Genomic DNA, 11,590 nt, shown 5'->3' with positions numbered 1-11,590 from the left:
CCTCGGGCGTAACTTCATCTCGGATGTAGCTGGCGTAGAAGGTGAGCCCCGTGTAATGATGCGTGAGTCCCACGCAGAGCAGCACGTGGTCCCGCGCCGCCTCTCCGTGCGATGGGTAGTAGTAGCGGATTACCTCGGGCTTGGTCAACAGTGAGAGCCCCTGGACGGTGGTCCAGCCCAGGTAGTAGGCCATGTGCGACTCGCCCAGCGCGTGCATCAGATCGAAGAAGGTGACGAAGAAGCGTACGTTGTCCACGGTGACCCTCTGCGACGCCGTGCCGTTGTACACCACCGCGTCGAAGTTCTCGCGAAACTGCGCCTCCCATGCGGACCTGGGAAGCGGAAGACGCCATTTAAGTACAAGGTGTTTACCTCATTCACAGAGCTGTCCAGGGCTAGGAACGTCCGGAGGGAGATGCACTACGTACCCACACGTCCAAGTCTGCCAACGTCCTCCAATCCGCCTGAGAGAGCTACACTCCTCGCATCTACACTCCCCCTTAGAAAACGGAGAGCGCAATTCAGCTATATATGTGACTGAATAAAGGATTGGGCGACAACAATTCAATCATCTATAGCTAAACACTTAGCGGGTGACATATTGGGCTGTTAAGTTGTTTATTGTTTCCACTGCAACTGCTCTCTATAAATACGGGGTCACAAAGACTACAGGTGCGGAAGAAATATTGTACTACACCCTTGCGCACTGCACATGCTCCCTCTTGAGGCGAATCATACACTTTGTTTTCAGGCACCAACTGCCGAACGCGTACACTTTTCCTGAGCGGCTCGCATGCAGATCGTTTCCCCTCCTTCTTAGCGCGGCGCAAACACAGCCCTTCCTACAACTAGTCATCGCTTGCACTGCCATTCTTTTCAGAGGCTCCAGTCGACCGGCTCTCTGCCGTAAAACTCAATGACCGTTCGTATACGCACTTGGGGATCGTGTTGCCGGCCAACTGGATGACGTCGTCGAGGGTCGCGTTTTCCACGAAGTCGCCCTCGATCACGGCATACGCTCGTTCAAGCGCCGGAACCAGGTGGGACTCCATCGCGATCAGCTCGCCGTACGCGAGTACGTCGTCGCGCGGTCCTTCGGGTTGGCCAAAGACGCGGAACATGTGCCCGAAGTACGTCCTGTAGTCGCTACCACCTCCGCCGAGCATGGCTTTACGCCTGTCCAGGACTTCGCGAAAGAACACCGATGGCGACACCGTCATCGGCACCGCGGGGCGATGGACCGAGAAGAGGATCACGGGTGCCCAGTCGAGCATGGCCGACATGGCGAAGCAGATGCGGAGCACGTTCGAGTCATTGCTGAGCCGGGGCCAGAGGACGCCGACCCGAAGCAGCAGCTGCTTGACTGCGTCCAGCTCGCTGTCACCGCCTTGCGTGTAGGTGGCCGAGCACGACTGGTAGAACTTGGCGGCCTTCTGCGACGCGCTCTGTCCCTGCACTGGAACGGCAGTGCGGCGGTTCCTCTCGGACACGCGCTGGATGAACCTGCAAGAGGAAACTCGATGGAAAGAATGTCGCAGCACTTATTCACAAAGCTATAGGCTAGTTGCAACGTACGCGTCAATGACATTTTGGCTTCCTTAGAGGACAAAAAAAAAGAACAGATTGGAACGTGGAAGAAAGACGCGTCTCCAACTAGTAAAACTTCAAGAGCTTCAAAAATTGAAGACCGGCATCCTTCCAGTTCTCTTCTGCCGCCTTTGCTGTGTTTCTCTGAGGTGCTTCTTTCTTTCTCACAAGTGCTGAGTATGTGTTGGAAGCCTTGAAAGTGTTGACTGTATCGTGCATGGTGACTATATACGTTAGTTCCCGCAATTTTAGAAAAAAAGAAAACCCGGCTCGTGAACTATTTCCTTATTTTTATCATTTCTATTGTGTACTGCACGTGCCACAGTGAGTCGCCAGTAATGTCGTGCAGCTGCTGAGCACGAGATTGGAGGATCGATGACTGGCTGAGGTTACACTATAAAAAATGTTTACGCCCTCCAGGGCGTTTTCTAACACACTGGTAACACACTTACCGTTAGGGCCTTACAAAAGTTTATACAGGACGACAACGGAGCTCTAACTAGACGTGCGATGACAAAATTCGTAGTCGAAAATTATTTAATCATTGTGAAAGCCTTGGGCGCACAGAAATATCTGACGGGAGAGTTTCATATCTCACCCTGTGAAATTCTCTTGTCGGATACTTATGCGCGCCCAAGGCTGCCAGAATGATGATATAGTTTTCAACTACGTCTTTTGTCATCATCGCACGTCTTGTTAGAGCTCCGTTGTCGTCCTGTGTAAACATTTTTACAGTCGTACCCCACTCCGCAAATGCAAAAAAAAAAAGAAGCGTTCGTGCACCACGCTTTGCATGCACGTTAAAGATAGGCGGGTGGTAAAATTACCCTGGAGTCCTCTACACACTGTTTCTCATAGCATTCGTCATATACTCATGGACGTCAAATCATGTCAAGCAATCAGCCAATTATTCCGCGTTTCAAGGTAGTCAAAATTATGAGACTTCTATGAAGAGTTGTCTAGTGTCTAACCTTCAAGAAGCCACATTAGCGAAGATCACGTGATTAAGAGGCTTGTATGCACAGTTTCCGACAAAACTTACCAGAGGAATTTCTGCCGTTGGCTTTTATGAAAGTTGCAAACGTAGCGGTTAAGTCTTTGCAGATATAGTGCACGCATTTGCCTAAACTTCTTCTGTCTGGCTTCAGACGACGCTGTGACGTTGCGAATTGCACATATTCAAAAAAATACTGCTCTATAAGAGCATAACCATTCGCCATGAATGCGCATGAGCTGAGTCTTAATGCCGTCGAGCGTTTATAAAGATGTCACTGGCTCGAATTTGAACTTACACTGGCTCGACCGGTAAACGGAAATACGGCGCAATAAATGCAGTCACGAGAGGATTGTATAAAGCCACAAGCACGAAGGCTACACAAATCCATGCAGTACCCATCGTTTCCGTGGTAACTGAACGATCGCAACGCCAGAGTTTCCCCTGGTAATTTTTGTAGGAAACTATACGCGCATGTTCGTGGCGATCGGGAGTGATGGCTCCCGCACGCGGGACTGCAGCTTTTGTTATCGCTCTCTCTGCTCATTTGTTGACTACAGCACGCATATAGCACAGAAGGCTTAAGTATAGGCTTTAATGACTTTGGCGTGCTTAAATGATAGTGAAGCGCGATGTGCACGCAAAGTGGTTTTTCATTGGGCACGCCAGGCGTATACCGGATCAAATCAACCATAACCACATCTTCATATTGAGAAAGAGTGCCTGAAATTGTAGCTTACTATGATCCCAGTGATATATTCATTTTCGTTGTCGCCTACAGCGGGTGCTACATGCTTGCGAGGTGAGCAGCACACCTGCGCCATCGATAAAGCTCGGAGTATATAGCTGGCAGATATCGGCGTTCCTAACGGAAATTGCGGCATAACTTTTAACAAGTACGCAGCTGTTCGTCCTGTGTAGGTGCAAAACCAGTATGGCCCAACGCTTTTTTTCTCTGCGGGTTTGGAAAATTTTGCAGTCAATGCGAATGAAAAACAACACGTCTGAAATTCCCCAACAGGTAAAGGACATTTTGCATGAACACGCAAAATTGCACTTGCACGCAGACATGAATGGTAATTTGCTTAGTCGTGTATCGTTCGACTTCCTTCACCTGTGAAATTTCTATAAGTTTCTTGAAGAAATTCTGCGCGCATTGTTTCCCATTCTATTCTGTGATACCAATGCTCCCGTTTCAAGGATGCGACAATTCGCGTATCGCGTGAGACAAGCTGCATGGACTTTAGTTGAGAAACGAATTCTGTAGTAAATGCAGCTGTTGAGCTACTTTTCATGTCAGCTTTCATATCACCAAGAATTTAAATGTTATCGGGCCATCTACAAGCGAAAATGTTCGGGTGAAGTTTGCCCTGAGAAATGGAAGTAAAATTGAGGAAACAAAGTTGAACCGTTGCGTGTCTTATACCGCCTGCCGAGACAACGTGCCATATTAAAAACGCAGCTTTAAGCGAAGCTTTTTTGCGAAACCTTCCAGAGTTTGCTGACTGTGACTGATGCTACTGTTTTGCAGGCTAGCTCATGCGCAGGACAGCATTCCTACCGTGAATTGGTTTATACAGGGTGTCCCACATAACTTGAGCCAAGAATTTAAAATGAAAGGCGCGTCGGAAGCGAATTAAACCGAACGCATACTATTCGCAATAGCCTATAGCAACTCAGACAGTATTCTCTTTTTGTTTTCCCCATAACTCACTAATTAATTAAGTTTAATTATCCAACTTTTTTGATTATTGGCTGAGGACCCCGAGTATGATAAGCAGATTTGTAGAGCACCTTCAGAAACCACCGATCAAGTTGTTTCCTTTGCGATACGTCTCACGTAGTCCTTTTTTTCCGGGTTGCAAAGAAAGCCCGCGAAATATGAAAAAAAGCCACGTGGCGGAGTGCTTGCGCAGTCACCAGAAATCCACGAAACAAAGCAGAAATGACGCGAGAACGAAATACGGGTGGCGCCGCCGCCTTGAAATTCCCGTAGCAACTATCCTGACGTCGTGGATTTTGACGCTGTCCCTATAAACTTTCTATCGGTAAAAATGAGCTACATTGTATTCCAAAAAAAGCCAAAGCCTATAGTAGGGAAGTTTCTAGAGCTTTTATTGAGCCACGACGGCCGAAGTGCCAAAAAATACTTTGTTCATCTGTGACGTCACACTGACTCTGGAGTTTCGACGCGAAATTGACAGGGAAATTTTGACCGTCATTTTCTCTGCTAATAATCAACCTTGAAGCCAACTCAACTAGAGTTCTTCAAGAATACTTTATCAGTCTAAACTTATTCAGTGTTTCTCATTACTGTTGGTGTAATTTTTAAACGCTCTCACTAAATTTACGGAGGCGGAGTAAATCTACTGATTCTGCTCCTATCGGCTTTGCCGTATAACAAGTATTTATAAGCAGCCGGAATATAGGCAGGGTGACAGAACTGCACCCAAACAAGCCTAGGCTTCCGACATCTCCGGTGTGAAGCAGTGTACCAGAACGGAGATTTAGAGACAGTACCAGTACGTGCGAAGCTTTGCTCTTGGTAGGGTGAGTTTCAGCGAGGTGGCAGTTTCGCGGAAGTTGGTACTGAAATATCATTGTATCAGCGCAGCAAACGGAAATAGACAAACAGATTCGCTCTGTACAACGCATGTTTGTCACTTTCCGTTTGCAGTCTTGATATAGATGGCTTGCAGTGACGACATCGTAGGCGCCATCTTGGCAAACCAGCACGGTGAGCAGCTGCGTCCGTTGGCGTCTCGCGCGGCTCCAGCCCTATCCAACACAACCAGTTGGGCAGGGGCCTCTCCTGAGCTTTCCCTCCTCCATGGAAGCAGGTATAACGCGGCAGTCAGCATAATACACTGACGTCATCCCAGGCGCCATATTGGAGAACCATCGTGGTGAAAAGCTGCGTCCGTGAGGTCACGGGCAAGCCATACAGTGAACTTCAAGGCAGGGCACTTGTCTACCGAGTGGCCGGTCCAGGCTAAGATCTCGGCAAGTAGAGAATAATTTTCGGCGTGCGGCTGATATTCTCACGTAGTAGTGACGGTAAAGAACACAGTAGCAATACTGTGAATGAAGAAACCTTTATTGGGAGAACCTGTGCCCACAAAAATAGGCTACACTTAAAGTACAACAATAGCGGCGAACACAGTTGGCGATCGTCGAAATACGATCAGCAGGTCAAGCGCGTCCGCTTCTATACATCAGTCATAGAAGATTCCAGAGTAATCGCTGATGCTTGCGTGTCTTCCAGAAAGTTCTAGACCATTCGCATCTCGCATACATGAAATTAGATTACGCAAGGTTCGGTGACAATAGACAGCGCATAGAATCATCGATAACATTCGAGAAACTTCTGTTGCATGCAGCTGTGTCCTGCGCTGTGCGATAGCATTTGTTACGTAGTGAAACATGGTCAGCCGATAAAGATAAACAAGTACACGTGTCAATATCACGGGCATAGCCACGTTCAATACCAAGTTAGAGAAAACGGGTATGGCAAGACGCGAAAAGCTTCTCATTGTAAAAGGAGCACTTATAGACTACTTATAGACGTACCGCAGATATACACCTTCCTTGAACGAGTAGGAATGCCTGGCGTCCCATTTGGAGCATACGTAGCTGTAGAAGTCGTCACAGGGTTTCACCGAAACGTTCAGCATCTCCCGGAGAAGCTGCAAAACAATGTAGTCCTTACGTCGGCACAGACCACCAAAGCGGAGTATTTATAGGGGTCTAAGAGGAATTTTTATACCGAGGGTTCCCTATCTTTAATTTACGACGCAGCAATTACCTTGTTTGTAATGCTGCTTGAGCGTTTTCAATCTATTACATCTAAAAGGTGAAGTCCACTTCTTCCTAACGGCTGGGAATGTGTTTCTTCTTTTTTTTTTTCTTCTTTTTTTTGGGGGGGGGGAGGGGGTCACATAATTTCTTTACTACGTTGAAGGATGTCGAAAAGACATCCATAACATCGAAGCGTACATGTTACATTTCAGTAAAAGAAGAGTTATGGCAATTCTGCAAGCAGAATCTCTTGGGAGGTCTGACTAAATCAACCAGTCCGTTGTAAATCAGTTCGCACGGTGAACGTAGCTATTTAAGCGCTGGAGAAAGTGCGCCGCTTTTCCAGCGCCCAAAGTTAACTTATCAGCACTACATTTCTCATAGTTCTGGTAAGTCTAACCTGGATCATAGATATGAAAATGCATCTCTCGGAACTGGTGCTATATAGATGTAAATTTATTGTTTCTAGGCTTCAATTACGCAACTGGGACATGTGCTCTAAAGTGACTACATTAGAGCACATTAATTATAATTATAATTAATGTATAATAGAATTGATGATCTGCTAAATGTAATTAAGGAATGTGATGCTCTAAAATGATTAGTAAAATTATTTGTTTTTAATTAGCTTACATAGTTCTGCAATTTATCTGGCAAATAAAGCGTTCACCTCTTCAAGTTATTCAACTGGCGTGAAAGAATTGCAATACGGTTAATTTTAACGGATCTATAAAACAGAAAGCCGGTGCATAGAACCTCTGAAAATCTGATGCCGATTTTGTTTCAATGCAGTAGAGGGAAAGAATCAGCACACGTGCGAAAAAGCGTCTTTACTAACGTTTCGGCGATCGCACGAGTGAAACGTAAGTAAAAAACCCTTTTTCGCAGCTTCCTACGAGCAGAGCTGAAACCAGTGCTTGCCCCAACTTCAGCTGTATAGAACAGGTCCGCGCAGTACAAACATTTTTGTCCCTGCCCTTTCAGTAAAGGTGTTGGATAACCGAAGAAGTGAAGGCTTACTATTCCTGGCTAAAATATTTCCTTTCGTTATACACTGACATCGTGGCCTCGCGGAAATTTTGCCCTAATGTTCGAGGTTAATCAGGAAGCGCTTGACAAGATATGTCCCGTCCGCATATTGTCGAATTTGCGAACGTAAATAAGTTTGAAGTGAGAAGGAAGGCCTGCCTGTTCTCCGCTACATAGTAACGTTCATTCGTGCCCGTTGTAAGATTCGCGTCTGTCTGGATTCGCTTTCGGAAAGCATTCATCCTTCCAGAATATTGGCCAAGCCCCTTCGGCAGTTACCAAAGTTTCATAAATGTTTACGGCTGCCACAAAAACATGGCACTGCAATCGTTCAACTAGCGCGAGAATAGAGGGTATTACACGATTTTTTCCACAATTTGGAACACCTTCTATTCTTTTCTGTAGTTCAAGTATGATGCTTCCTAACCTCAAAACAGTTATTCTTTAAACAGAGTAGTGCTTTGCGCTCACAACTAATTCACGTCATTGCTTATTTTCACCAAACAGATTGATTTCGACACATTAGACTCTCGCTGGATGAAATCTTGATGAGATTTCGCCCCCTGATAGCACTCACTATGGCTTGTTATTTTTCACATTCCTAGCAGTCTTGCTTTTAGCGCTTTGAAGACCATTTAACTGTAAAAACAAATTGAAGTATGTATAATGAAGTGTTGCCACACAACAAACTTTCCGCAAGAAATGTAGTTATTAAACGTTTATACACCAATTCACAAGCCAGTTCGAAATCGAAGGTCGAAGCTTAGGCAAATGTCATCATGGTCATGCTGGCTTCAAGTTCCCATTCCCACTGGCGCATAGACACTAGACGACTTCGGCGTTCTCAGATTCCGTAGCAGTTCACTTCATTTACACGCCTACTAAAACAACCATATTGGCAGCAGAGCCTGCAAGAAAAAGCCCCACGATGAAAAAGAGCGTGAAAGCTTGCCGTTGTTCTCTCCTTCCTTTTGTTTAAAATGACTATCAAAGAAGTGGTTGTAAACGCTGGAAAATTTTTTGCTATGGCGTTTTATCTAAAGCTGTACGGAAATGTGATATAATTATTTTTCTTTTTCTTCTTTTGTTTGATGAGCGTGTGTCTTTATTTAGTATTATTATTACACTAGACTGTCCGTATTCAATAATAAACCTCTAAAGACCGACCTATACCGACCGACCGACCGACCACGGACGGATTATATTACATTAAACTTACATCTGTATTTTCCCTTGTTACGAAAGTAATCCAGCGCAACTTTTTAAGACGTGGACACAGTAAGGACATGACGGGACAATGAGCACCGCTTTTTTTCTGCTTACACACCTTGGAGTAGGAGAGGCAGACGTCCGACCGACAAACGGGCTCTGTCGGGGTGACGCCGTAGAAGAGGAAGATGCCAACGACGACGGCCAGTAGGCAAAAGACGCCCAACACTAGCGCCGTCTGCAGTCGATCGCCCAGCGCCGTTGGCCTCTCCTTCGGCGACGGCGGGAACGAGTGCCGCATCGTGGACGAGCTGCTGGCCATCGTCGGCATGCTGTTCAGCAGGTCTTGCAGGCCTTCTTGGTCGACCCGCTTGGCTGACTTCTTCTTCCGTCGCATCGCCGCCAACTGCGAGGGCATTTTCGAAATTGGCCGTGTCGCCGGAACCGCCAAGCAGCTAAAGTAACAGCAAGGCTTAGCCTTGCGCTGCGGTTGCTCGAACGGTTGCTCGAACGGTGTTAAAATGGTACGCGCGAGAGGCGACGTCTTGGCCAGACGCAGGGCGCACCTACAGCTGTGCCGTAGAAACAGCGCCGTGGAAGCCACCAGGCGTCATGCGCGATGAATAGTGCCGTCAGTGGCGTTGCAGGTGCTGTACCTCGGTGGTCCACGAGACGGGACCGACGGAAAAACCGATAGCGTTCGTCAGCGCCCAATGAAAAAGATTAAATAGCGTTATTGAAACAGCGATGCCAGACGGTATGAAGTTTACGAAGCCGTGGACCGGAATACGGTTATTCGCATGCAGCGTAAATGTATCGAGTGCTGGCAACCCGATGATAGCTTGTCTATATTTAACCGCGTTGTCGCCAACTTTTCTCGGAGAATCCGCCGCGGTAGCCCAGTGGCTATGCATGGCGTTGCGCTGTTAAGCCCGAAATGTGAAATGTGACGGTATGTGAAAACACCCATGTACCGTGCATCGGGTGAACGTTAAAAAACCCGGGTGGTCAAAATTAATGCGGAGTACGTCACTACGGCGTTCCTCATATCCAGATCGTAGTTTTGGCACGCAAAAAGAAAAGAAACAGAAATTTATTAGTCTTTACTCTACTGTGAGTGCGGAAACTCTCAAGCAAGAAAGCGTTCGTTGGTTCTCAATGAACTCCACGCCAACTATGCCTTCCCTCTCCTCCTGCTAATCATTCACTAGGCGACAGCACCCTATTCTCCACAAATACGCACGCACGCACGTGTGTGTGTGTGTGTGTGTGTGTGTGTGTGTGTGTGTGTGTGTGTGTGCGTGCGTGCGTGCGTGCGTGCGTGCGTGCGTGCGCGTGCGTGCGTGCGTGCGTGTGTGCGTGCGCGTGTGCGTGCGCGTGTGCGTGCGCGCGTGTGTGTGTGTGTGTGTGTGTGTGTGTGTGTGTGTGTGTGTGTGTGTGTGTGTGTGTGTGTGTGTGTGTGTGTGTGAAGGCATTTGTTCGGCGAAAGATACACTGGAAACTGAGTTGATTAAGCAAACGCCGAGATGTACGAGATGGACGAGTGAGCGGCAGAGTGGACGGGCGCGTGCTATGGATTATCTTGTGAAATAAACAAAGCAATCATATGGTTCTTCGTGATTCAAAAGATGAGAGAGATAAAGATGACTTAATGCTAGTCACGCTAGAGTCGCGGTGATAATCTCTGACAATGAAGCGGGCGGCGCGGTTTTGGACCGATTCGAGAGACGCGATTAAGTAAGCTTGGCGAGGTGACGAGATAGGGGCTGCGAATTCCAGTTGTGGCCTTACAAAAGTCTGATAAGCGATTTGCCTGGTGAGGACAGGAGCATCACGAAGGTTGCGTTTAAGATAGCCGAGCGTACGTGAAGCTTTAGCAGTTATTTTTTTTATGTGCGCAGACCATGACAGGTTAGGTGTAAGGAGAATGCCGAGGTACTTGTATGAGTTGGTGCGTGTGACGGGGTTGTTATCAAGTGAGTAATCGAAAGCGGAAAATGTCTTTTTGCGGGTGAATGTTATTAGTTTGCATTTATCAGTGTTTAGAGTCATTTGCCAAGAAGAGCGCCAGTTAGTAATACGGTCAAGATCTCGTTGGAGAGCGACGTGATCGGAAGGTGAGCACATTTCACGACAGATCACACAATCGTCTGCAAACAAGCGAATGGATGACGTTATTTCGGATGGCAGGTCGTTAATATAGATGAGAAAAAGTAATGGTCCGAGTACGCTTCCTTGTGGTACACCAGATGTACACCAGATGAACGACTAGCAGCGCGTAGCCTCGTACAACTAAAGTTCAGTGCGGTCACTACGACAAACGCGCGCCTTGCGAACGTCACGACCGCAGTCGAACATTGCTGTTTAATGTAAGTGTGACTTGACTGTCGCAAATTGGTGCCCTGCTCACGCATCTTCAAGTCAAAAGAGAGAGGGCAACAGAGGAGGGTGATCTGCCCGCAATTTTTATTTTTGTAAAGTTTCTGAAAAGCAAATCGCAACCTTTAGCCTGCATTCGTAGGCACCCACCGATTTTCACGTCACTTCGCGTGTGCGCTCTTACCTTCCTTTTCTTCACATATTTGTCCTCACGAACAGATACCTTCACGGTGTCCGGTGAGAAAGGCCCAGGTGGTGTCTGTAGCAAAAAAAAAAAAAGGGAAAAGAAAAAAGTTACGGCCGACCGAACTCGCTTGTAACAGACGTTCAGCGAAACACCGGAAATCGTAGTCGCCAAGCGCCGTCCCCCTCCCCCCTTTCTGTCCTTTCTGTGACTGATAGCACGTCGCACCGAACGATGCGATTTTTCGTCGAAATCGCGGCGAGAGCAGCGAAAGCTATTTCGCAGTTTGTCTTGGGAAATGGCGTCTGTCACTCAACAAGCCCTGAACAATGCAACTCATTGAGTGGAGCCGTGAATTGCGTGCAAGCGGTCCCTACCGCCAGTATTGACACGCGACCACGACAGGTAAA

The 11,590-nt window shown here is 47.2% G+C and overlaps 1 protein-coding gene across 1 annotated transcript; it reads right to left on the bottom strand.

Moving 5' to 3' along the window:
* Positions 1-609: 609 nt before the first annotated feature.
* Positions 610-11,269, bottom strand: LOC126522400 (uncharacterized). The gene is made up of 4 exons (XM_050171147.3): positions 11,181-11,269; positions 8,736-9,023; positions 6,152-6,267; positions 610-1,503 (listed from the first exon to the last, which is right to left on the bottom strand). The coding sequence occupies exons 2-4, from the start codon at positions 9,012-9,014 to the stop codon at positions 849-851; spliced, it is 1,050 nt and encodes a 349-aa protein (XP_050027104.2). The 5' UTR covers positions 9,015-9,023; positions 11,181-11,269; the 3' UTR covers positions 610-848.
* Positions 11,270-11,590: the final 321 nt, after the last annotated feature.

Source organism: Dermacentor andersoni, chromosome 6, assembly GCF_023375885.2.
Source record: "Dermacentor andersoni chromosome 6, qqDerAnde1_hic_scaffold, whole genome shotgun sequence".
Taxonomy (NCBI): domain Eukaryota; kingdom Metazoa; phylum Arthropoda; class Arachnida; order Ixodida; family Ixodidae; genus Dermacentor; species Dermacentor andersoni.
This window is presented reverse-complemented; position numbering and strand designations above follow the sequence as displayed.